Raw genomic sequence first — 26,674 nt, forward strand, 5'->3', positions numbered from 1 at the left:
AACCTGCAAGGATAAAAGCTAAATTGACAAACACAAACACGTAATTTGTATATTCAAACGAAGCTCTTTTATTTGACACCATGCACCATTGGTTTTTAAAGTTTACCGTCATAAATTTAGTTTCTCATTACTGGATTGTTTGCTCTTTAATATGTATGTATAGGCTCTTCAACATGGTTAGCTAACACGGTTCCGTCATTATTATTTGTTTTCTTTTGATTTCTAACGCTGGTTTGCTTGATGTCTATGATTAGCTTGGGTTTTGTTTTAATTCGTGGAATGATTTCTCCTAAAATCTGCATCTGGCACGCTTCCGAACGATTATTGATCAACTTTTCCGCATTTGCTGTAGTGATGACAAATACTAGGTAGTGTTTCATTTTGTTTATCTGTGTTTTTTCTTTTACTTTTGCTGAATTAGCATAAGCATCATGATATTTGTGCCGATGGTGAGCTTTTTTAGCCAAACGAGCGATTCAATGAAAATCAGAAACAACAGAATGATTTGTTTCACAGATGAACTGTTATATTACGCAAATTTTAATGCTCCTCCTATTGGTCTCAGCGTTGTGTATGGTAGCTATATGATACTATGTATCGCAATGTCTCTCAAACGAATCGACGGAGTAACACGCATACGACCACATTCACCACAACCAGCATTGAACAAGACGATCGAGTTAGAGCAATGTCCTTAGCATTTTGCATAAACCGCGACAAGAAAACGTGCTTACGATTACATTCCACATTAACGGCACACGCTATCGATGGTAACAATGGGAGCATTATTTTGATTATACTTTTTATTGATTTCGCTATGCTCGAATACGAATTAATAGGAACGAACGCAGTGCACGTGCAGATTAAATCACGACCCCTTCTCGTATCACCTTCTCCCCCCAGCACAACGCACTATTGCTTCACACGTGCTGTCACGTTTTAGGTTCACATTTAGCCTTTAGACGAGTATTTACCAATAATCTAAATCAAGAATAAAGGACACCAATGTTTGCTCTTTACAACACCACAGCACAAAAGATTACAAAAGCCATACTAATCCCCGTCGGTGGAGCGGAGAAGACAGAAAGCTAACTTGCCTCTGCAATCCCGCCGCACTAACACCCACGGAGTAAAAGGCTTAACACCTGTTTTGGGGATTCCGTTAAGTCTTAATAAAACGTGTGTTTGTTTTTAGTCAATTTTCTCGTAAGTCGTTGCGATTTGTTGTTGTTTTTTTACAAAGTTTCTTTTATAAAGGCATTTGACTTATCGTTTAGAACGTATCGGTTTACATTTGTGCATGCTTGAACGTGGTACGAATGGTAAGTAAGAAACTATGATTGGCAATCGATATTGCAGCAAAACGATTAATCAATATCGAATGAGACAAATTATCTTTCTTCGCCCTATACACTAACACACACACACATACACACGCACACATACAATTGATACAAAACACTCGTTTGTCTCTCGTTCTCTCTCCCTCGAGTCTCACGTACGTTTTTTGTGTTATAAACAATGCTAAAAACAAACAGTAAAGCTACTAATTTGCGCAATTTACTAGACCCGTTATAGCGTGCTCACAGCATTCCTATTGGGACATTAATGCTGATATTTAATTTTAAAACACAAAAGTTAATTACAGGGGGAAATAGTTATTAAGTAATGCAAGAGGAGAAGACAAAATGCACAACTTCCTCCTCACAGGTTCTTGTTTCGTGGAAGGAATTGTGTAGTGTGTAACACATGATTATAGAAAACAATTAAAAAACACATACAAATCTACTAAAACAACTGCGCTCTCTAAAATAATTATTATAACATTGTTGGTAAAACGTGCTTTTGAGGCAAATCACGTCTCTTAAAAATGAGTAAAATCTTCAGGAGTTTTTTTTCGGAGACTCCATTGCAAGGCGGTGGCACTCGTACTCTATTTTTTTTTTAAACGTGATGTTGCAAAATATTATAAATAAAACAGAGCTAGAATGTCATTATGTGTAACAGAGCATCAAGAATGGAAGTTACTATTTTGAGATAAAGGCAAAAAGATTAAACGTATAATTAAAAAATAATAATAATAAGATTCTATTAAGAGATTCAACGTAAAAAATGTCTGTGTGTTTGTAAAAAATGTAGCAGAGGACCTTTCAAGTAATTATGTTACAAATATTTCTTCAACATAGTGATAACGGTTTGGCAGCTAAATATGGGTTACTGTTATACATATTTATAATACATAACAATCATCATTCCGTTACTGAAACACACAAACACACACCTAATGCGTTTTAGTTTTACCACATACACCGAACTGCCCCCTAAACTGGTTACACGTACATATACACACAAACATACAGACAGACAATTTTTCTTCAACCACATATACCCGGCGGTTACACCAACAGCAATACAAAACAAATGTGCCTAACTTAAGCCCCACATTTTAATGCGCGGGAAAGGGAGGGTGTGGATTGATTTTGCGGTTCAATTCTTTTCCTACATAACACGACATAATAGCTAATACTACACAATATCATATCTTGCTGTGCGATTCCATTGAGTACACCACAATATTCGATGATCACATTTTTTAGACGTTCTAACGCTGCATACCGTCCTTCCAACTATATAACACTGTACATGCTTACCTATTGCCCGAGGAACATAACGCCGTACATGAAACTAAAGTGCCTTTCTGGTGCACGGTCAAAGCCATAGTTAGCTGCATCAGACGTACCCGGGCGGCGTGTACTTTAGGCGCTTAACCATTAATTCTCATGCTATTGCCTTAGCGTTCGCAGTTTGGATCACTATCTTAGCGCCAATTGCTTTTGCAGGTGGTGCATGTTCCACCCATTTATCGTTTCGTTTGGAAAGTTTAACCGATGGCAACATGCGGCGGCGTGTCTGTCGTAGCATTGTGCTGCTATTTTGTTTAACCATATGTTGCTGCTGCTGCTGCTGCTGCTGTTTGCCCGAAGCGACCAGCGCTCTTGCGCCTCGCCGTTTGATATCGCTCGCACCGAACGGATCCAACATTCGGTAGTGTTTCTGTCACCGAACACTGTTACTCTGCAAGTAGATCTGAAAAAGAATAGGACACATGTACGTTATTGGAGCTCAACAGGCTTCTTTGTCCCCACATACCTCTCTCAGTATAACCCAATTCTGGCTGTCGCTGTTCACATGCAACCGTAGCTCTTTGAGTTTACCTATTTTGGAATCGATCACACCATCCGCTATGCCGATATTATTGAAACTACCAACCACAAGAAATCCATCCTTCGTCACGTTGAATGGCAATGCAGCACTGATGAGCGATGTGTTGCCGCTAGCAGGCAGCACTTCTACGGTAGTGTTGTAGAACCGATCGGAAGGCTGCTCAAAGTTACCACTTCGAAAGAGAAATCTGAAAATGTAGAAACAGAAGAAAACATTGTTTACGTTCACTTCATATTTGTTATGATTCTAATGTCGAAAGAATTATGGCACACAGGTCTGCTCGCTTTACGGTTACTCTTGTTTGCCATTTAAAATTTAGTTGACTCAAGGCGAAATTTGTCAAATTTTGCCATAAGTAATATAAAAAGAGAATCAAAGGTAACTTAGTGGATTATGCAGAACAATTCAATGGGCATACAATTATTCCATAATTCTAAAATCCTTCACTGACCTCCGCACAATAGTTGGCTGCTTGAATTTGAACTCGATCAGATCGCCTGGTTGGGGCATTAGTCCCCAGAAGAAACTTTCGCCCAAGTACGCTTTCTGCAGCGTGTATGATTTGTACGGCTGTATCCCGGTCCGCACGACCGCCGGTGGATTGCGATGCGGATGGAAGTTCGGTATCTTACCGAACTGTTTGTCTTTCAGCTTTTGCACCTTGCCCCTGAGCGACGATTGCGTTCCGATGTGCTGAAACAGCGAGGGTTTGTAGTGGATCCACAGTTTAGACATTTCCTGCTTGCAGCTTTTCTGTAAATCATCAAGAACGATATGGTCAGTGTGTTCCATGCGGCCATGGTATAGTGGATACTTACGCCATCTTTATCCACACTGCACACCTTCACGTATATTAGATGGGAAAGCAGCCAGTCGACTGGTTTATCGTTGAAAAACATTTGGAAGAATGTTATTAACCAAGGCAGATCGGCAGATTTGAACAATTTTCCTAAAACAAACAAAGAAAGCGTTTCAAACGTCCGAACCCACCGCATGCACACTACCCAAATTGGGTAAACCCCCTTTCCCCTTTTTACCTATGAAACCTAGCTGACAAAAGTCAAGCACGAACCATTCGCTGTGTTCTTTTTTCGCTGTTTTCTCCAGTGCAAAGTTTTTCATTATCGTCACAAAGCCCTTCTTCGTGAGTATATCGTCCTCGAGCTGGAGATAGAAGGCACCCTTCGGTTGCGCGTACGCCATCAGGAACGCAAAGTCGAGATTCTGTTTTGAGCGCCACCGCACTCGATCCTGTGAGTCATTCAACGTTTGCCGCAGATTGTTCATGTTCGGGTAGTAGGACGCGGCCGGCGCAATAATCTCGATGAAGCCGCTATCGATGTAGCTAGCAAAGCGCGTCCGTATCTCCTGCGCTACCGTCCGCACGTAGTCCAGGTCCGTTTCGCCTACGAACAGTACGATCATCGTGTCGTTCTGTTCCTCCTCGTCCATGTTCGAGATGAGATTGTCGATCGTTTCGACGAGGTACGATTGCTTGTCGCGCTTGACGGTCGGAATTCCGATCACGATCGAGACGCCCTGCCGTTTCTTGCTCTCGATGTAGCTCGGCTGCAGTGAGGCAGAATCGTCCAGCAGGTGCGGCAGGAAGTGGAAAGCGGTCGGAAGCTTCAACGATTCCGCCAGCCGGGTCGTCGACGTGACGTTCCGTATGAGGGAGCGCGAGTCCGGGCTCAGGCCGTCGAGCAGATCCAAGTTGGCGAGCGACACGTTCGCACCATCGGTCGAGCTAGTAGCGCCGGTAACCCCGTTGGCCCCGTTCAGCGCAGCTAGCCGCAGGTACTGGGACAGGATGGCCACATCCTCCTGCTTGGTGCGATACATCGACTCCAGATACTGCATGCGCATTTGAAACTCGGCCATGCGCTGCGACATCGACTGTTCGGTTGTGTAGTCGGTACCGATCACCACGATCAGCACCGTGCACGGTATCAGCACGAGCACTATGCCGTAGAGGCAGCCACGCCGGCGCATGGAGGAAGTGCTTATTCCCATATTCATGGTGCCCGGCTAAGTAATGTTATCTGGAAATGGAAGATTGTTGAGATTCAATTGAATAATATTGCATCATTCGTGTTTATATCGCAGCACGTTTCGACGACACTGTACGGTGGTTGCTGGTAGAGAAGTACGCTAAACACACACAACACGAGAGTCATTTTCCAATCATAAATCATATCCCAACGCCAAGACATTTACCAATTCAATTATTACCTCGGAACAAGTACAAACAAAAACCACCATTCTCCCCTAGAACAGTGACACTGGAAGCCAAGGTTGTCAACAACACAATATAGGCGTCTCGTAGAAGTTGTCCTAGGTTATCGGAAAGCTGTCCGGGTCGCACTGAACCGGTGTCGCAACAATCATGACAAGCTTCTCACACAATAATAACAACAACGACGTAAAAAACACGTGAACCACACTGCCATGCGAAATGTTTCACATTACATCGTGCTATGGGCGCAGACAGGGGGAGGAAATATTGGGGCGAGTTTCGAGCTACCATTTGCGCAACAACAGCTGTGGTTATAATTTTAACATACACCCCACCACCGCATTCGCTGCAGCTGCATTGACGCCATCAAACACCATCTCCTCCCTCTTTATAATCCGATACTGCGTGCTTACATATCACACGCAGGGTAAGAGTAGGGAAAACGCCCATTAACTTTCTTCTACATCCCTTAACGCCAAACTTTAAAAAGTCGGAGGGGGGGGGGGATTTCGATTGCGACGCTGGATTAACGTAACTCACCACCATTCAGGCAACTTATCCGATGTTTTCTATTACTAATGGTATGGAGAAGGATTCGCGTCGTTTCATTGCATGGATGGCGTATCCATTGCTAACACGAATGTTGAATTAAGCTTCCTTAAGTTTTCTACTAAACTAATACCACCGGGATGCGTATGAGATTCATGTTTATCTTTCACTTTTCACGCCCGAAATCAGGAATGCACTTTTGGGTTGGGTTTTGGGTGTTCTTTCGAGTAAGTGTATGTGTGTACATATGTTTTTTTTCGATTGCTATTTTGTTTTGCTATTTTTTTTTCTCGCCATCTGTCACTTGCCCGTCAGCTGTCGGAGCCCGCATACATCGGCGCCGAAAGGCCTTTTGTGCAAGTTTACAGCGTGGGGTTGAGAGATCGATATAAAATTCAGGTTCCATCCCAAGCTCCCGACCACGCTAGTTTTCGTTTTAGCGTAATTAGTTAACAAATCATCCCCGAAAACATCAACGAAATACATACCATTTTCGGAGATAGTGAATACATGTGAAGGATAAACCCATTCAAAAAGAACTAAAAATAGAAATGAAGATTAGGATTCACTCCATCCCCCCATGTTAGGCCGAAAATACACGGACCGGAAAGTTGCCGTTGACACTTTGTATATGGGTTTGACAGCAGGCGGAATTCTGCGGCCGCGAAATTCCGGTCCGTGTATTTTCGGCCTTACAATTCATGCTCATGCTTCTTCCTTGATGCTACCAACCACATCGCTAGTACTACTTGGAATCACTTTTCCAGTTGCGCCACCATATTCAGCCACAGTTCGTCGCGATCCATTCGCCGCGGCACTCATAGGCAATTAAGTTCATTTTCACGTCACTTGCCACTCATTTTCAAAACTCTGTTATACTAAGTACACTAAGTAGTAAGTAAACGGTTTCAAAGATAATGATCTGTTCTGTTCAGGGACGTTCGTTTCCGCTTGTATGTAATGAAATCCGCGATGTTTTGAGTCGGGGATCCTTTCAGAAAAGAGTTGTTTATCGCTTATATCTCCCGTTTTCGCTGAAAATACAATTGGTGAAGGGCATGTGTTGAATTTATTCTTTGATTAGCTAATTAAAACTTAAAATAAAATTTGTAAACAATTTAATGATACCATTAGAAGTTATGAACAATGAACGATTTGCTGTGGCTGATTCTCAATCAGAATAGATGTCCCGGTGTTGATGAAATAAACCCCAAAGGAGAAAAATCACTTATCGTACAGGTTGGATGGAAGCGGCCGAATGTTGTGGGCACACCCAAATAACCAACTCGAACTCTATAGCTGATTTTAGGCTGTTTAACAAAAAATCGTGCCGATGTCGTACTTTGTGGCAGATTAAGAGATAGACGGTACTTTGCGGAACTATGGCACTTTTTAACAAGCACTCGGTACTCTTTGGAACCTTGCGGCTATTTAGCCTGATGTGTATGTTTCATGATGGAACTTGAAGGTTTGTTAAGAAAGTGTACCGAACTTGGTGGACCTTTATAGCTTTTTAATGCATAACATCGGTACAAGTTGGCTCTTGTCAAATTGTCAAAGTCTGACACCGTCAATCATCTCATTGCTGCTGCACAAGTTAGATTAGTTCTTTGAAGAAGGGATTTTGAGGGAAGTGATTGTGATTGTAAATTACAGTAAATTGTGATACATTTCGTGTAATTTATGAATGCTAAGGATTTAAAAATATACACATGTATACAAACAAAACATTTCCTGTTGTTTATTTCATCGATGACGCCTTGCTTGAAAATAAAACACAAAAAAATAAAAAAAAAACCACACAGCATAAGGAAGCTGCTTGGGCGCTTTATAACCCAAGTAGCCTTAAGAAACTCTATTTGATTATTAACAGTATTTTAAGGCCGTTAAAAATCAAATAGAGTTTCTTAAGGGAATATGACATTTGCTTGCGTTACAGTGTAACGTTTGGAAGCGTTACACATATTTTTTTCCTTGCTGTATTGTAACGATACAGGCAGCAATCAACAAATGCAATTAATGTTTTAATTAATTAATGTTTAAATAAAACAAATATATATCCAATTATAAAAAAAAAACAAATATTAATACAATTTTTCATCATAAATGTATAGTTGTTTTACTGTTGTTTATTCTTCTTTGATTCGTGGTGAACTACATTATCATAAAAATCACCATGACATAAATCAGATTATGACATATTTTCAACTTTCTTTGGTAATAAAACAACTATTTTACTCAACGCATGCGATGCTATGCTAAAAAAAGGTTAAATACGATGTTTAACCTCATATACTCGTATAGTTTATGTAGAGTGAAGCGTATGTTGATATCATACTGTACATGATAAATGCTTATTGAGGTTATGTGTTGTTTCGTCAAGCTCAACGCGTCTCGTGTTACAGGGTTTTTAATAATAATATTTTAGTTTTGCCATGGTGCCTGTGTATGTTTCTCAATTGGTTTAGGAATCGTTTCAAGATTTTTGAACATTCCCAATATGATTTGCATCATTTGTTTCAAAAATTGTTCGATAATTTCAATTAATTGGGGAAACAATTTAAAATAAAGTGAGAGCAAGCAATAAATCATCACAAGAATAAAAAAGGATATCGAGCAAAACACGACTAGAAACCCTGCAATGCACTCTCCGATCGCGTGTCATGTCATAATGCGTAATACACTCGCGCGTCTTTTCATTTCATGTTAATACACTCTCAGTGAACAAGCCGTCTTTAACATTAAGTCCGAAAACCAAGAATTGTTTAATCTCTTGGTTATTTCTTTCTAATGCATGTGTTGTGAATCTTTTTTTTCCTCTGTTGTAAATCTGTGTTTATCAAAACATGTTATCAAAACGTATAAAAAAAAGTGGCCAGTTGTATAGAGCTCGCGACCGGGTAGAACGAGTAAGACGCATTAATGGTGACCAATACAATCAACTACTGCATACAACTACAGCTAGACCATCTGAAGGTATCGAATATGGAATTTCTTAAAATGGTGGACTGTGATGCATTATGAATGATGATTCTTTTTCGTGACAGGTTTATGGCATTAATGCAAGTATTTTTGTTTCAGATAAATTTCATAAAGTGTCCGTGCGTGTTGCTGATCGATCTGTTTACGACAATACCCTTACATATGATAATGTGTCCGACGCTATTTGTGAAAGTACTGGAAGTAAACATGACAGCAATATTTCAGAATCTAATACTTCTTCGAATAACAATGATGATATGTTCAGTGATGTAGAAAGCATGTCTGATGATGAAACAGGATTGGATAAACATTCTGATGACGATGCAATGTTGGATGAGCCTGATTTTGATAAAATGGACACGAGTGATTGTTTGAAATATTGGGCATTGAGCACCAAACAAACCCATTATTCAATGAATATGCTGTTAAAAATATTGAGGAAAAAAATGAACATGTGTCTACCAAAGGATGCTAGAACTTTCCTGAAAACAAATAGAAATGGACCAGAAATATCAAAAATTGGAGATGGTCTGTTTTGGTATCGCGGTGTTAAAGAGGGCCTCACCAAGCATTTGCGGTAAGATGCATATTGTTAAAACATTTTCCAATGATTCATCAGTTTTCTCTTTCAGTTTTGTTAAGGTGCCAAGCACTCTTTCGCTGAACATCTTTATAGATGGACTACCACTAAGTAAAAGCAGTCCAACGCAGTTCTGGCCTATATTGGCAAATATTTATGAAATGCCTCAACTATCGCCATTTACTATAGCAATTTATGCCGGAAGATCAAAGCCAAATGATCTGGATAAATATCTGAAGCAATTAGTGTCAGAATTAAATACCCTTATTGATGGAGGAACAATTATTAACCAGACAAAAATAGCAATTCGAGTGCGAGCCGTCATAGCAGATACTCCTGCTAGATCGTTTATCAAAGGTAGTGTAGCAAAATAATTTTAAACTATTCAATTGTTAAGTTACTAATTTTATCGTTTCGACAATTCAGGTGTAGCGAATTTTAATTCTGCCGATGGATGTCTCAAATGCACATGCGAAGCAGAATTTAATGAGGATGGTAGGTGCATGGTTTATAAAGGAGTTAACGCCCCTCCAAGAACTGATAAAGGTTTTAGAGGTGAAGAATATGGAAACCATCACAAATGTAGGTCACCATTCATTGATTTGAAAAAATTTGACATTGTTAAAGGCATACCAGTAGCAGATATTCTTCACTTAATACATTATGGTATGATGCGCCGTTTTGTTTTAGGATGGAGGGATGGAAAATTAGGATTGAAAACCAAGTGGTCAGCCCAACTTGCGGAAGAAATATCTTCTTTGCTAGTCAAAATTCGACTTCCAGTAGAAATACATAGGTCATTTCGAGGAGTTGATATGGCGCGTTTTTGGAAAGCAACGGAGTATGGAAGTTTCCTCAATTACGCCAGCATTGTAATTTTGAAAGATCGAATGTCTGAAATGTATTTCGAACATTTCAAACTGTTTTTTTATGCAATTACATTGATGTCGTCAAAAGCATACATAAATAATTGGAAAATGGCAGGAGAAATGCTAAATAGATTTGTAATCGATTTCGAAGCTCTTTACGGGGAAAGATATTTAACAAGTAATATTCACAATTTGCAACATATATGCGAGGAGGTTTTGAAGTTTGGTCCGTTGTATTCCTTTTCTACATATCCGTTTGAAAATCATCTTCAGATATTAAAAACTTTAATGAGGTCAGGTTACAATGAAATTCAACAAGTTTTCAAAAGGTTATCAGAGTTAGAGGAGTTTCATATACCAACTTCGTTTGCTTCGAAAAAAGTGTCTAAGCCAAGCATATTTGTGCAGAAGAATGGAAAGATAGTTTTAAAATTACTAGATTACATATTACGTAACGATGAATGCAACTCATGGTTTTTAACCAAAGAAAATTGTATTGCAAAATTTTCAAATGCAGCACAAGTTGGAAATTCGATTCAAGTATGCGGAAGAATGCTCAACAACAAGTCCGATTTTTTCAGATCACCATTTCCATCAAGTGTTTTAAATATTTACAAGGGATTCTCAAATGATTTATCGTTGAATGATATCCAGTTGAGTGTGAGTGACATAAAATGCAAGCTTGTTGCAGTAAATTTAGATCCACTTTCGGAAACAGTTTTTATTCCATTAATTCATTCTCTTAGCATTTCTTAACTTCAAAAACTCTCATTCTTTGAATATATCATAATTGATTCTTTAAGTTCTTTGAAAAATCACTGCCAGAAATAAACATAAGTTCGATTAAGTGTAAGAGTTGTTTAGTATGTTGCGTTAATCAGTATGGACGCAGTATGCAGTATAGAGGGAATTCAAGCAATATTAACGGTTTTTTTTTTAATTTTTTTCAGTCTGCCTCTTATGGTTGGTAGGTTTACGCACTCCTTGAATATTCAATCGTTGTTTTGCTTGCTTCAATTTACGTTGAAAAAATTTTGATAGCATATTTTCGCTAACCTTATGAAATTTAGTGCTTCCAATAGTCTGAAACAAATTCATCAAATTTCTCAACAGTCTAATTTCAAACTTAGTGCAACCTTTCCCTATACCTGTCCAACTACATTCTACCAATAGTGTTTTTTCGAAAATTAAATCAAGGGCTTCCAGCATCCTATTTTCCGCATCCGTATCTATGATTTTAGATTTCAGCCAATCCAACACCTGTTGAAAATAATCTGTTTCTCCTAATCTTTCATCGCACTGCATTAGATCTTTCTTATTAGTTAGACGATTGAATTCAAATTCTAATATATTACTTCCGTTTACTTCCACAGCTTGGGCTGTTGTGTTAAGCAGCATTTCATTTTGGCGTTCTATTATGCTCATCTTTTTCAAAATTTTTGTTGCCCTTTTTGAAGATCTTCATATGCTTCTTTCTGGAACTTTACTAATGCTTCGAAACATGGACAATGAGAACATTTCGAATTTTCTTCAGGAACATTTTCATTTTCTAGGTGATCGTTTAAGTATTCCTCATGAAAATTAGATGTGTCGAGATCGTAGTTTACAGTTTCCATAGCATCGTTTTCTAAAACGCGCTGTGCGAATATTTGCTCATAATTTCCAATTGTTATATGCTGTGTTGTGCCTTGTTCCATATAATCGGTTGATGATTCGTCAGACATTTCAGCTAAAATTTTCGTCCCAGTCTCGTAAGACGAAATGTTTGATCTTTTTACACAGCATTCTTGTCTTGTCCATCCACTTTCAGGAACACTGTTAGCATTTCGCACCAGTTTGGATGCCAATTTTCCGGGAATATTGGGCCATAACAAGTAATATTTTCCACTACTAGTTCCCTGCACCCATCCATCAGGCACAAGACATAATTCTCCATATCCCTTAGGGCCTAAGGTCTCCACAATGGAAAATCCCATTGTTATGATCCTTTAATAGTGAAAAATGAACAATTACTTTAAAACTAAATTATATGTCTTACTTTAAATATTACCTTACACAGGACACTAGGTTATCAGCTGACCAAGAGCAAATTTAAGCACAATACCTGCAGAATTGCAAAATACGCAGTGCTTGTGATATTCACACCGACAAACCGACATGACACTGGCGTTACAAAAGTGTCCCACACGAAAGTACTGTCATTTACCAGTGAGGCGAACACTTCTGTCAAAGTAAGCTCTGTTCCCTGCTGCTTCGATGTAAACAACTTTTCTAAATACAAATGGCGAAGGAAGTGTGAGGCAAGATTTTGTGAGAATTATTGGACAAAACACCCAGGAAAATCATTTTATAAGTTTCCAAATCAATGCAAAAGATGTGAGAAGTACATAAAACAATACGCATTGGAATTTGCGAAGAAAAACAAAAAGGGGGTTTAGCAGTTTCTTCTCTGTGTCAGTGTAGTAAGCGAATCATTATAGAGATGGCGCTAGTGTTTAACGTATTTTCATTTGAAATAAGGAGACAACTTTTGAAGCTCATTTTGTTCGAAGTGTCACGTCGGTTTGTCGGTGATATTCAGCCTCATACAATTGAAAAATAAAAAACTTGCTCCTCTGACTTATTGTTTTATTCTGTGAGAACAATGCATGCAATGTACCAAATTTTCCACGAATTCTTTATACTCGAACGATTCAGTTCGAGGGCAAAAAAGGAAGCTCGAGGAGGTTGTGGGTATGAGAAGCAGGCAATAAAGTAATGGAGCAGGATAGGCATATATTCCATCCTTTTCGTAGTTTCGTTAAATTTGATCATTTTCGTTAAAAAATGCCGACGCCATTTTGAATTTTAACGAAAAAATGAACGAAAATCGACGAAGAAAAGATGACGTTACGCAGTAATTTAAGCCCTGGAATTACTGCTGTATGGAAAGCTAAAAGTAATACTTTTAGGCATACTTTTAACGGTTTATTAACAGGATTGTGCTACTTGGGAAAGAACCACCTGGAACTTTGATGCTATTTTACTACTGCAAAAGGCTAATTAGAGCAGCGATCTATAGCGTGTTAAAATGAGCTGCTTAGGCAATTCTGGCTATTTGGGCAGCGATGTGCTAAATTAATTTATGTGTATTTGTATCTAAGACTATTTCTCCTAATTATTGGTGTAGCAGCCATCGTCATTCTTCAATAATAGTTGCTATTCTTGCTCATCTCATCAATTACAATTTGGATTTAATTCATTTATAATATGTTTGGTGTGATAAAATCACACAACACGAAATAAAACAATCTGGTATCTTTTGCAACAACAAACATTTTAGTGATATAGCAATAAAAATGAAGGATTAATTCCAGATTATAAACGCAAAAATGCTGCTGTTCAAAACGATCATTTTAAATTGAGCGGCGAATGAATTGCGGCGAACGAGTTCACCGGTATGGCTGATTATAATTCATAATCGGACTATTTGCTGATTTTGTTATATGAAGGTGTACTGATACTAAATTAATTAAAATGAATGAATAAAATAGTTAAAATAAAAGATTTACTATACAGAAACCCTGTAAGACCCGCATTTCTAGCAATGATTAAAAGGGGTCTTGTTATGAACTGCTCTTTGCACTTATTATTTTATTCACACATATTAAAACATTACAAAATAAATAATAATAAAAATGTACAACACTCCAGCTGTGTCAAACTCATTTCATCAGAGGGCCGCAAGTACAGATTTTCAGAGATTCGTGGGCCGCAAAGTTGAGAATAAAAATATACCTCAATATTTATATAAAATACTGTTTAATATCATTATAGTTAAACAAATTGACTTTTTGTTCTCCTCGCTTCAAATCTGGAATAGTTTCTTATTTACAAAATTGGCTATGTTTTTTTTTCATTGTACACTTTTTTATTAGAAAAAAATATCCTTATATATATATTTTTTATATTTTATATTATGTATAAAAATATATAAATATAAGATTTTATCCTTATTATTCAAATAGGACATTTCTCGTTAGTCGCGTTCTAACACGTCAGTTTTGTTAGAAAATATCGCTCAACCACACTTTTTCACTGAGGTAGGGGAAGTCTACCAGCCTGTTACGAATCTTTTTCAAGCCATCCGAGCTATCCACCGCTGGATGAATAACAAAAATATTTGCCTGCAGTTTTTTGACAGATCAAGAGGAAAATTGTAATAAAACGTGTTTAAACATTATTTTCCACTAATATCCAAGTTCCAAAGGGTATATGGTGGTATATTCATTTCTTATTACAAGACCCCATATTTTACGAATAATTTTGTTAAATTACGAAAATTTTATCTGGCGAAGATTCGTGGTGTGTGATCCCATAAAGATCGGCAAATCTTGTTTTGACACTTGAAGAGAGATGATTCGCGAATTGAGGTATGGACTGGATCCGTTTCTCACTGCAGATTAGCCGCTCCGTGCGACAACCGATGACTCCAACGGTTCTGAATGGCTTTAAACGGCTTTTTAGGCTTCGGACGGCACCGAACGGAACTGTTGGTTTGATTTGACCGGATTCGGAGTCACTATAGCTAAGATCGAAAATGGTTTAGAGCCGTGGATGCAATTCTGACAATCCATCACTAGTTGTTGCGAAGTTTCCAAGTGTGTGTATCAAGTTATTTTCATTCCTATTTGGTTTCTAGACAGTTGACACAAATCTGTTTTTCCATATAAAATGTGCAATCGATTCTGCACAAAATTATGCTAATATTCAGAATTTAATCGAAACATAATACGACTGAGATTGCATTCGATTCAATGTTTGTTAAGGATCTCGATTGTTGTGTACGATTGTGTAGAATAAGTTTATGAGATGGTATGGGTACATTCATGTTAGATTCGGAAAATATACCATCAAAATGATTGTTCTTCTCTGGAAAATTGTATACACTTCTACAAATAGTAATAACAGATTTTTGGTTTGCAGTGCTTTTAGCAATTCTCAAAATATTCTCACGGGCCGCATTCAGCATTGACGAGGGCCGCATGCGGCCCGCGAGCCGCCAGTTTGACATACCTGGCGTAGCGCATGACAAGAGAGCGATGAGAGCGACAATTTTTGGTGCAACTGTTATCACTCTATTGCTCCATTGCGAGAACTGGCGTAGTTCTCGTTCTCTGTTTCCTACCTCATTCTTTCTCAAAAGAATCACTGAGCGTCAGACACAAAGCTGAACGGTAAGCAAACGGCCAGAGCATGAACTCCGTTCGCCGAAATCCGTTCTTGAACTCCGTTCGCCGAAGTGCGGTTCTTTGATATCGAGATGGTGGCTCTTAACAGTTCATATATTTCATAAGACTTTCACACATTGTTCTATTTGGCGTAAACATCCTACGCGGACATGTCTCATTCTTTCTCAAAAGAATCACTGAGCGTCAGACACAAAGCTGAACGGTAAGCAAACGGCCAGAGCATGAACTCCGTTCGCCGAAATCCGTTCTTGAACACTGTTCGCCAAAGTGCGGTTCTTTGATATCGAGATGGTGGCTCTTAACAGTTCATATATTTCATAAGACTTTCACTCATTGTTCTATTTGGCGTAAACATCCTACGCGGAAATGGCTTTCAAGACTTTATTCAATACCGCGTAGTCGGATAAGTCAGTCCTTACTACAGGGGGGACGGTCCATTTCCGGCTTGAACCCATTACGGGCGTGTTATTGAGTCGTTCGAGTTAACGACTGTACCACGGGACCGCCCCTACACATTGTTGCTCTTCGTTAAACACTTTGGCTCTTCATGTGAAACTCTACGAACATGGCTCTTTCGGTCGTAAGACCGAAGGGTCGTAAGGATCGTAGACAGTCAAACCCAGTTAGGCGGTTAATGTATAACACAAGATCATCGTGAGATATACTAGATATAGATTGTGCCAACGCAACGAACAAACATGATACCAACACGTACCAACATATGCCCCAATTGACCTTAGACAAACATTGAAAATAACTCCGCCGTGCCACCTTCGAGTGTCGTGGAAGCGAATGATTTCGGTGTACTGAACATTATTGAACGCACGTTACCCTTCTTAATTGTGACACATGCCCAGCTACTTACTTTTCACACGATCACGAGTCACATTCCGATCTATGTCAAACTTTTTAACACTATTTAACACAAACACTACCAACGCCAATTAAACCCACTCCATTCACTCAGATTGCGCAATCGTAACAGACTGCCATCGAATTCAATTGCAACGCTGGGTCTATTTCATTATTCTATATCACAAGAAAAAAACAAACAATACATAGATAACTTACACGAAACTACCATGCAGACCAATTGTGCACACACAAAATTTGGTATTATTATACTGTAGCGAAACATCTGTGGCGAGCTCAATTCCAATTCGACGTGCAGGCACATTAGTGATGGGAATTTTGTTAATCGAATCTACTAGGATCATTCATGTCCTAGAATGCAACATTTTAAGCCAGCTAGGGATAAAAATACAAAGTAGGATTTTAATCATTAATTTTCTTGAATAGGATAAAATTGAACATGGATTAGTAATATGCGGATCGGTCAAAACCATCCGTTAGTGACCCAGAGTGGCTCGGATATGTGTAAGTTGGTGCAACGATAGGAATTAGAAAGCATAAGCGATCGAGACCCGAACTCATGGCACCCAAGGATCGTATATAATACCAACTTCGACCTGGTGCACCAGCTGCACCCACGAGTCGGTGCATGTGCAATTCTTGTTCATACATTTGAACATGTTGCTTTAGAACGTTATTTTGTTATCATAGATGAATTTTGTCACTATTTTTAAGATTTTTATGTTCCTTGTTTTCCATGCCTTTATGAATTTTCCTCGTTGAGGTTTTCGTGTCTGATTCGTTCTATTTCATACTTTTGGCAATCGAAAACTCTGTGTAATGCTGTATCCGGTTTATTGCATTTATTGCATGATCTATTATCGACTAACTTCATTTTCTGCAGCCAGTAATACCCACAATCATGACCAGCGATTAATCTATTGAGTGTTAATTTCTTTTGAGGATAATCTTGTGCTATGGTGCCACATCGTTTTTGGAATGAATTGCTGATACCTTGCAAATTTTGTACTTTTAGTGAGGCATATTTGAGAATACCAAGCGTTGGCTTCTGTTCTGGCTTTATTTGTGAAGTTAGTTATGGCATTCGCTATCCTTAGCTTGTTAGCTATTGTTTGTGTTGTGGTACCATTTCTTGCTAGGGTATCAGCTATTTCTTTCCTCAGGATGCCTACATGGCACGGAATCCATTGTATACGAAATTGTGTTCTTTCACAATTGTGTAAGATTTAACTGATTATTTCGTCGATATACAATTCTTGTTGTGCTGCAAGTAGTATGCAGTATGCTGCACGACTATGTGTATATAACGTGCATTTTTTATATTTTCCTTACTGGCGGTTTCTAAGGCAGGGTCGATGGCTCTTCTATCTTGCTTCCATCTGTGTATATTTTTACTCCAGATTGCTGATGATCTCGAGGCTTTTTGTCTTAAAACACTAATGTTGTAGTTGATTTTACTATTATCTATAACTGGGATGGAGGTATAGATATTGACTTTTTCTTGGGCCGATAGTTTTCGAAGGGGTGTGTTTCTATGGATGTTAAGTGATTGGGGGTTTAATAAGGAATGGGCTATTGCTTTTGCCAGTTGTTTTTCCACTAGTAGCGTGCTTCTGATATGGAATGGTATTTCTGCTGAAATTGCATCGAGAGTGTTGATGGTTGTGGTTTTGGAACAGTCAGCCGGACTTTTCTTAAGGTTTGGTGGAGTATGGGGTTCATAGAGTTTGAGATGTTTTTATTGGCATGTTTGCTTAGAGAAATACCGTACTCTAAACTGTCTCTTACTAGTGATCGGTGAAGTTGGATGGTTTTTTTTCTGGGTTTATGTTGTTCTTGTTGTTGCAGACTATTTGGATGAAATTCATTTTCTTTTTAGATTTTATCACTTGGTTTTTTATGTGCGAATGAATTTTCAACTTGTCATCTATCTCTATTCCCAGAAAACAATGCGATTTAACCCTCTTGATCGGAACCTCGCTCATTATAATATTGATGTAGCTATTATCTTGGTGAATGTAATTACTTTTGTTTTTTTTTTCTATGTTAATGTTAAGTTTAGCCGGTCTCATGGTACAGTCGTCAACTCGTACGACTTAACAACATGCCCATCATGGGTTCAAGCCCCAAATAGACCGTGCCGCCATACGTAGGACTGACTATCCTGCTATGGGGGGAAATCAATAAGTCACTGAAAGCCAACCCCACAAGTGGGTTGGCCTTGACCGGCATCGGTTGTTGAGCCAAAGAAGAAGAAATGTTAAGTTTGAGTGCTGCTCTCTGATAATTGATTAAGGTTGCAGTTTGTTTTTATGTTCCGGTAGGGTAATTCCGCTTTTTATTAATCTGCATATTGCATTCACTCAATTTTGTATGCATTTATGGCATGTCAGTCACTGGTGTATAGGTTGAACAATAAAGGAGATAACACATCACCTTGCGGGAGACCGTTGTATAGTCTTCTACTGATTGTTTGGTCTTCTGAAGCTATTTCAACCCATTTGTTGGTCAAGGAATGCTTTATCCATCTAATACCTTCTAATATTTCATTTTTGTATTGTTATGTATTTTCATTTAGAATTTCTACGTCGACACTATTATACGCATTTTTAATGTCAATAAAAATGACGGCAGTGTGTTTTTTTCGGTTCTTTTTTATGTTATTTGACAGAAAATCAACGGCTGATGTGGTTGACTGATTTTTCCAGAAGCCAAAGGATATATAAGGTAAGAGTTCATATAGTTCAGTTATGTGCTGTATGTTTTCTAATATCGCTGTATTTGTGACCATGGTTATTGTTGGAAATAAGGCAATCGGTCTGTAATTTGCCACATTGGTAGGGTCTTTTCCTAGTTTGTTGATGGCAACCATTTCTAATCGTTTTAATTTTTTTTACTCTACCCGTTTTGTACATTCTATTGATGTCATTAGTTATTGATGAGTGTTTTCTGTACTTAGTAATTTTAGGATGTTGTAGTTTATCTTATCGACACCAAAGGAAGAGTTGTGATTAGATCGTATATATTAAAAATAATATAATATAGATATTAATACTAATATATTACAATCACTTCTAGAGGAATAGCGGACCTAAGAGAAGGATATCTTAATTTACTATCACTACTTTTAAAGTTTATTTTAAGCACTCTTTTGCTTTTTCGTTAACTTTGGCAATTATATTCATTTTTGGTGGCTTTCCCTGAATGCTTCCCATTAGCATCCAAAGTTTATCGGATGATGTTTGTGAGTCCACCACTTTTATTACTTTTTTTACTACTTCTACTACTACTACTACTCGCTTTATCTTTTTCATAAGGAATCGATATTTGGCAAGTTTTCTTTTATATTTTCGATGGTTCGATTTCTATTGTAGAGCTTCCTAGCTTCATTTATATAATCCCATGCATATCGAACTTCGTCGGGTCACCACCGAAATAGCTAAATTTGCTTAAGCAGTTATTTGCTGGAATATGGCTTTTGCAGTAGATAAACAGAATCAAAGTTCCATAGGGGTCTTTCAAATAGCGCCTAAGCAGCTTCCTTATGCCACGGTGCCGCGATTATTTTTGAACGAGCAATACGAAATTACTGGATGACACATGAATTAAGCCTTTGAGCTCATATAAAAATTTCATCGTCCACGCGTCCAGACGAGATCAACACAACCTGGATCAATTTTTTTCAATTTCAAACCGAAGTTGGAGTCTGAGAGGAACCACGATTCTACTCCGCATTACCAGATCACGGTAGTATGTTCGATTTTAGGGCAATCGTCATGTAGTAACTTTGAACTCGCGTTGGCCAGAGTGGCCTTCAAACATCGTTAAGGAAGGTCATCGTTTGCCGAAATAGGCAGAACTGAAGTGGATACTGTTTTGAAACGGACTTTGATCGTCCAGGCGATCATATAATCCTTTAGGTGGTTTCCCTTACTGGAAACGTTTGAGTTTAGAGACCTTACCTTGGGTAGGGGAACATAACTCAACTCTTTAAATGAGAAGTCAATAGATGTTGGATGCGCAGTCCAAACGAATCTGACCTGCCATGATCGGAGTTGATTTTATTTATACTCAAAAGAAGTTAAGGGTATTGCACATTTGGTTCCGGGTTATATGTTGAAAAGTTATTGTTTTCACTAAGATAGTTACGTTTGTCTTTTGTTGACAAGAACGATGGTTCTTGTCACCAAGTTCATGTTTTAGTTTTAATGGCTAACCTGTTACTGCTTTGGGTTATAATCCATAAATTATTCCTGCTTATGCTGTGGTTGTTTTTGATAAGTGTGTCTCAACTGTTATTTGTATGAATGGAGTGGCCTAAATTCTTGCGGATGTGTTGCTATTGTATGATCTGATTAACTGAATGTGCTATAATGAATGCGTTACAATGATGTGGTTTGGCTTTCCAAAGTGTGTTACAATGTGTATAGCTGATAGTCTGTATTATAATAAGTTCTGTATAGTATATATGCTACATCACTACTCTGAAATTATTGTCCAGCTCGCAAACAGCTAGTCGCTTCGGGCAATGATCATGTTTCAGAGCAATATGTAAGTACTACACACGGGCACGGTACACGGTACAACCCAACTGTTCTAGATATTGGAGCTTTGAGATACGAAAACATGCTACGTCAGCTGCTCTAGTCCCAAATAAATTAGTTGACAGACTAGCCCTGGTTTGTAGCTAAATCTAATCCTGAGAGTTTTCTAACTAACTTAACCTCCGCCGGTCTTAGTTTCACGTAAAAAATGCATGTACCATACAGTAAATAAATTTTAGCTGCAAAAAATTAGAACGTTCTATGTGTATTCATAATTCTGAATCCAAAAATGTATAATGTATGTAGGTTCGACGAATCTTTATTATACTTTCCATTCCATTCTGTTGTAGTTCTGTTGGCAGTGTTGTAGTAATACTTGATACGGGGGTGGATCCAAAACCTCTAGAAGGTTAACAAAGGCTCTCCATCCCCTACTCCTACTCAACACGTCCCCACAGAATGGTAACATGTCTCTCGATTATCCAAGCGGTGGTATACGGGTAAATCCAACCCATTGGGCGGATGGGTTACATGGCTCAATTGAGAGGGGCGGTAGATGATTGCTCTTCTTAACTTTACTTTGGAGCGTCTGTTCTCCATGTAAGAGGCGGCTTCCATCCAGCGTGTGCATCTTCTCTTTTACGTTGCCGTGTGATATGTGGCCGAATAAGTGTTACGACACAACGTAAATTAGATAAGGTACAATAAATAAACTTAATTTATTTCCGCCTTGTTACTGACACCACACCACATTCGTTGCTAGCTGTATCCCGACTGCCGCTCGCATCCCGATCGTGTAACGTGTAACAATCGGGATCGCGGATCGGGACGAATCTCTCGCTAGGACACTCGTGCCCATCAACCGACGAGAGAAAACATCTCGCAGAGAGGGCGCGTGAGTACCCTGCACGTACGCACCCAACATCTCCCCTCTTTTAAAAACGCCTGTACGGATCGAACCTACTGGGCGGTCTTCTATGCCTAGAAGAGCGACGTGGTTCTCGGGTTGGAGCTTGTACCGGAATTGGGGAATTCGTAGAATGCAGCGGTTCCGCGTTTGAGGCCGTACGCGGATCGATGACTGCTGACGTTTGTGGGTGTGATGCAGACGATACGCTCGTGTGTGTAGATGTAGTATGCTGTAGCGATGCTGATGATGGTTCGGCTGTTGATGTCGTCGGTTGCGGAGTAAGGTGGTAGGAATCCAAAAGAATATCTAGCGGAAAACCGTCATACTCCGATGATTCACGATGACGATGATGATGACGTTCACGGCGCTCGCGCAGCTGGTTCACGTGGCTTCTTATGGTCTTTCTATCGCCTGTACTGACGTTGTACATTACGTTTCCAATGCGGCTAACAATGGTCCCAGCTGTCCAACTCCAACCGTTGCGAGAGTAACACTTAACATATACCAGGTCGGACGGGCGAAATTCCCTGCGTTTAGCTGCTACTGGACTGTCTGTTAACCCTCCTGCGAGTGGTGGACGTAATAGGTCTAAGGTTGTACGCATTGGTCTGCCAAACATTATCTCCGCTGGTGATTTTAGCCCTTCTAACACGGAGCTCGGAGTACTTCGGTAGGACAGTAGGAATGCATCCAGCGCCTCTTGCATCGTTCTCCCATCGGCTGATATTTCTTAACGGTCCGCTTGAAAGTATCAACGAACCTTTCAGCCTGCCCGTTAGACTGCGGATGATAGGGTGCCGTCGTTATGTGCTCGATGCCGTTCTGGAAGCAAAAAAACTTAAAATCTTCGCTCGTAAACTGCGTACCGTTATCAGATACTAGAGTGGTTGGAACACCGAACCGGGCGAATATTCCGCGTAAGATGCCGATGGTTGCTGCGGATGTAGTGCTGCTCGTTCGAAATACTTCAGGCCATTTCGTGAACGAATCTACTACGATGAGGTAGAAATCTCCATCTAGTGGACCAGCATAGTCCACATGAATGCGCTGCCATGGACCTGCAGCTTTTGGCCAAGGAACGGGGCTTGAGTGAGGAGGTGATCGTGCAACTGCTTGGCACGCGTTACATGTTTTGACCCATTCCGTGATGTCAGCGTCCAAGGATGGCCAATAAAGGTAGCTTCTGGCCAATGCTTTCATCCGTTGTATGCCAGGATGACCGTGGTGTATTTGTTGCAGACATTGCTGTTGTAAAACTCGAGGAATCACCACCCTCTCCCCGAACAAAATACAACCATCAACGGTTGATAAAGCATCCTTACGTGCGAAGAAACGAGACAATTCCCCTGTGTAGGTTGCATTACTGGGCCATCCTTCACGTATGTAATGCACGAGCTTTTGCAGTAGGGGGTCTTTCCGTGTTTCTCTGATAAGGTCTGCAAAATGAAGTGGAGTGTTATGAAGCGCACTTACCACCATTGCTTTGATGTCTATTTCTATGCATGCGATCACGGTGTCTTCTTCAGGTTTGGCTTGTGTGTTGATCAGGCGCGAAAGCAAGTCAGCGTTTCCGAAGTCATCGGTGCGTACATACTCTATGCTGAAATCATACGCTAGAAGAGTGAGTGCGAAACGCTGCAAACGGTTTGCGGTGACGGTCGGGATACCCTTCTTCGAGCCGAAAATATGAAGAAGAGGTCGATGGTCCGTTTGAAGAACAAAACGCCTGCCGAAGATCATTTTATGAAACTTTTTTACAGCGAAGATGATAGCCAAGCCTTCGCGATCGATTTGGCTGTAATGACGCTCTGCTTCACTGAGGGCGCGGGAAGCATGTTGAATTACGCGCATTGCACCTCCAGGATACACGTGGCTAATCGTTGCGCCAAGGCCGATGGACGAAGCGTCTGCAGAAACGATTATCTTCTGCCGTGGATCATAGTGCGTTAGAAGTAGGTCGGACGATAGGAGAGACTTGAACGTTGCGAACGACTTTTTGCATTCTGGCGTCCAGCAGAATGAATTATTTGCCTTAAGCAAATTGTCTAACGGATATCGCAGCTTCCTCATATTCGGGATGAACTTCCCGTAATAATTAATTGCTCCCAGAAATGATCTCACACCGGATATGTCTTTCGGTTCAGGGAGCTTCTTTATAAGCTCGATTTTTGACGGATCTGGTCGTAACCCGTGGCTATCGATCACGTGTCCAAGGTACGTGATTTTCTGCTGTTTAAAAGCACATTTATCGGCTCGTATCGTAAATCCATATTGTTGAAGCCTGTGTAATACTTCTGCCAAATTTGTGTCATGCTCGTGTTCGCTACTTCCTCCTACGATGATATCGTCAAGATATCCTGATACACCCTTAAGCCCTGCGAGCATTGTATCCATAAGTTGCTGGAAGGCAGCAGGAGCAACTTTGATGCCGGGCGGTAGGCGGTTGTAGTGGTACAAGCCTCTATGCGTATTTATGGTAAGTAGCGGTCTGTATTGAGGATCGATTTCGACTTGGAGAAAGGCGTCCGTTAAGTCGATTTTGCTGAACATGGTGCAGTTGGACAGCCTTGAAAATATGTCCTCTGGGAGTGGTAACGGGTAATCATGTGGTCTTAGCGCTTCGTTCAACCCAGTGGAATAATCGCCACATAGCCGAATTTTCCCGTTTGCCTTCTTAACCACTACCACCGGTGCTGCCCATTCAGAAAACTTTACAGGTGTTATTATGCCCAACTTTTCTAGCCTATCAAGCTCTAGATTTACAGGCTCTTGCATAGCGTATGCAACGGGTCTTTTTGGACGAAAGACTGGACGGCAGTTGTCTTTCAGCGTCAAGGTAACCCCTGCCTTTTTACATAGGCCTATTCCTTGAATAACTGTTGGGAACCGTTCTTGCCATTGCTTCGGCGTGGTAGACGTACCTGTAACGTGGCAGCAAAAACTGTCCATCGGAACCGACCATAGAGCAAACGCGTCGATAACATCAGCACCTAAAAGTAACAAACGCGATTTAGAGACGCGAATCACGGTTTGCTTTGCCTGTCCATTCACTTCGACAGTGCACGGAAACTCTCCTTCCAAGGATAGGTTAGCACCTGAGGCGGTTCTAGCGATTACGGATGGTGCTGCTAACTGGGGACTGCCAATGAGCTTCCACGTTGTGTGATCTATCACAGTAATGTCGGAAGCCGTGTCCAACTGCATACGAACCGGTGTACCATTCATCGTAAGCGACACGAATCTGCGCCGTTGCTGTACACTCTGGACGTTCACTGTCACCATCCTTAATTGTGTTTTACGCTGCTTCCAGGGGCGTTTGCCGGGCTTACGGGATCTTATGGTGTTGCAATAACCTTCTTTGTGGCCCGTCCGGGAACAAGTTGTGCATCGGTGTTGCTTGTACGGGCAATCGCGGCTCCAATGCAACCCTCCGCACGACCAACACGGGGTAGTAGGATTGTCGCGCTTGGGTTGAAACTGACGTGGTGCGCGATGCATTTTTGTGTTTACTGCTAGAACACGCTCTGGTACCGGTGCCTCGATCATTGCGCTATCCTTTTTCAGGTTGATTAACCGATGGCACTCTGAAGAAAGCTGTTGCAAGGTCACGCAGGCCTTGTCCTCAATGCGGGCTAGCAGTCGCGTCCTGATGTCTGCGTCGATCTCGTCTTTCAACCCGCACACGTACAGCAAACACTTGAACTCTTCCTCGTTCAACTTCTTCAGCTCGAACTCGACACACGCCTTATTAATTCGACACGCATAGCTGAGATGATCCTCGGTCCGCGTCTTCATGATCTGCAAGCATTTGAACCGCTTGCTCAGCAGCGATTCTTGGGTGTCGAACAGGCATGTAAGTTTTTCCACAGTCTGCTCGAGTGAAAAATCCGGCGGGCGGCTCGGCATGATGAAGCTTAAGTAGCGATCGTGCTCGGATGGTCCCAGTTTGCGCAGCAACAATCGCACTTTGGCTGCGTCGTCGATCCTTGCCGCGTCCTTCTGGAACAGGTCGAGATAGCGTGAAAACCAGCTTTTGAAGGTTATACCAGTCTCCTTGTTGTATTGAAACTCTGAAATGTGGTGAGACAGAGTATCAATTATTTGTTCAGGCTGCAACGTGGTGGGTGGGGCGCATTGGCTCGGCATGCGCGCGTGAAGAAAATCATTAAGCAGCTGCTGCTGTTGTGCCATTTGCTGTTGAAGCAAATTCATCATTTGCAGCATCGTTGCACTATCCGCACTGCTAATGATGGCTGGTGACGCATTGATTAGCGATGGCGTCGACGTAGGCTGCGATGGCGTCGACGTAGGCTGCGATGGCGGCTGGATTATCATCGGCGGTACTGCTGATGCTCCTTCTCGATGCGCGAAATTTGGCATAGACACGCCTGGTACGCTGGCACGATTTTGCGATAATCGGCGCGGGTCAACGTCCGCAAAAATATCCATCTGGTTTGCGTCGGCTTGCTCCATCCTACGACGCTTGCGACACGGTGGTCCTATGTTTGATACACTTGCACACGTTAAACTGAACACACGTTAAAGTAAATTGTTCTCGTCGCCACTTTTACGTTGCCGTGTGATATGTGGCCGAATAAGTGTTACGACACAACGTAAATTAGATAAGGTACAATAAATAAACTTAATTTATTTCCGCCTTGTTACTGACACCACA

General features: G+C 40.4%; 3 protein-coding genes across 5 annotated transcripts; 1 reads left to right on the forward strand and 2 right to left on the reverse strand.

The window, feature by feature from the left end:
- On the reverse strand, nucleotides 1–6,271 carry LOC121593213 (alpha-1,3-mannosyl-glycoprotein 4-beta-N-acetylglucosaminyltransferase A). Of its 2 annotated transcripts, none has more exons than XM_041915405.1 (6): nucleotides 6,002–6,271; nucleotides 4,263–5,267; nucleotides 4,044–4,174; nucleotides 3,677–3,978; nucleotides 3,151–3,412; nucleotides 1–3,087 (listed from the first exon to the last, which is right to left on the reverse strand). In XM_041915405.1, the coding sequence occupies exons 2-6, from the start codon at nucleotides 5,242–5,244 to the stop codon at nucleotides 3,058–3,060; spliced, it is 1,707 nt and encodes a 568-aa protein (XP_041771339.1). In that variant the 5' UTR covers nucleotides 5,245–5,267; nucleotides 6,002–6,271; the 3' UTR covers nucleotides 1–3,057. The 2 variants fall into 2 exon arrangements, with proteins under 2 accessions (XP_041771339.1, XP_041771340.1); XM_041915406.1 differs by lacking the exon at nucleotides 6,002–6,271 and adding an exon at nucleotides 5,458–5,981.
- Nucleotides 6,272–8,647: 2,376 nt separating this feature from the next.
- LOC121594197 lies at nucleotides 8,648–12,569 on the forward strand. 2 transcript variants are annotated; one of them, XM_041917241.1, is made up of 5 exons: nucleotides 8,648–8,986; nucleotides 9,092–9,569; nucleotides 9,625–9,929; nucleotides 9,999–10,067; nucleotides 12,252–12,563. In XM_041917241.1, exons 1-5 carry the CDS (start codon nucleotides 8,857–8,859, stop codon nucleotides 12,317–12,319), a joined length of 1,050 nt encoding a protein of 349 aa, XP_041773175.1. In that variant the 5' UTR covers nucleotides 8,648–8,856; the 3' UTR covers nucleotides 12,320–12,563. The 2 variants fall into 2 exon arrangements, with proteins under 2 accessions (XP_041773175.1, XP_041773174.1); XM_041917240.1 differs by having other exon boundaries at nucleotides 9,999–12,569.
- A 9,501-nt stretch (nucleotides 12,570–22,070) lies between these two features.
- On the reverse strand, nucleotides 22,071–26,472 carry LOC121592239 (uncharacterized protein K02A2.6-like). The gene is made up of 3 exons (XM_041913643.1): nucleotides 23,758–26,472; nucleotides 22,760–22,821; nucleotides 22,071–22,254 (listed from the first exon to the last, which is right to left on the reverse strand). The coding sequence occupies exons 1-3, from the start codon at nucleotides 26,470–26,472 to the stop codon at nucleotides 22,071–22,073; spliced, it is 2,961 nt and encodes a 986-aa protein (XP_041769577.1).
- Between the last annotated feature and the right edge of the window lie 202 nt (nucleotides 26,473–26,674).

This window comes from Anopheles merus, chromosome 2L, assembly GCF_017562075.2.
Source record: "Anopheles merus strain MAF chromosome 2L, AmerM5.1, whole genome shotgun sequence".
In the NCBI taxonomy this organism is placed as follows: Eukaryota; Metazoa; Arthropoda; class Insecta; order Diptera; family Culicidae; genus Anopheles; species Anopheles merus.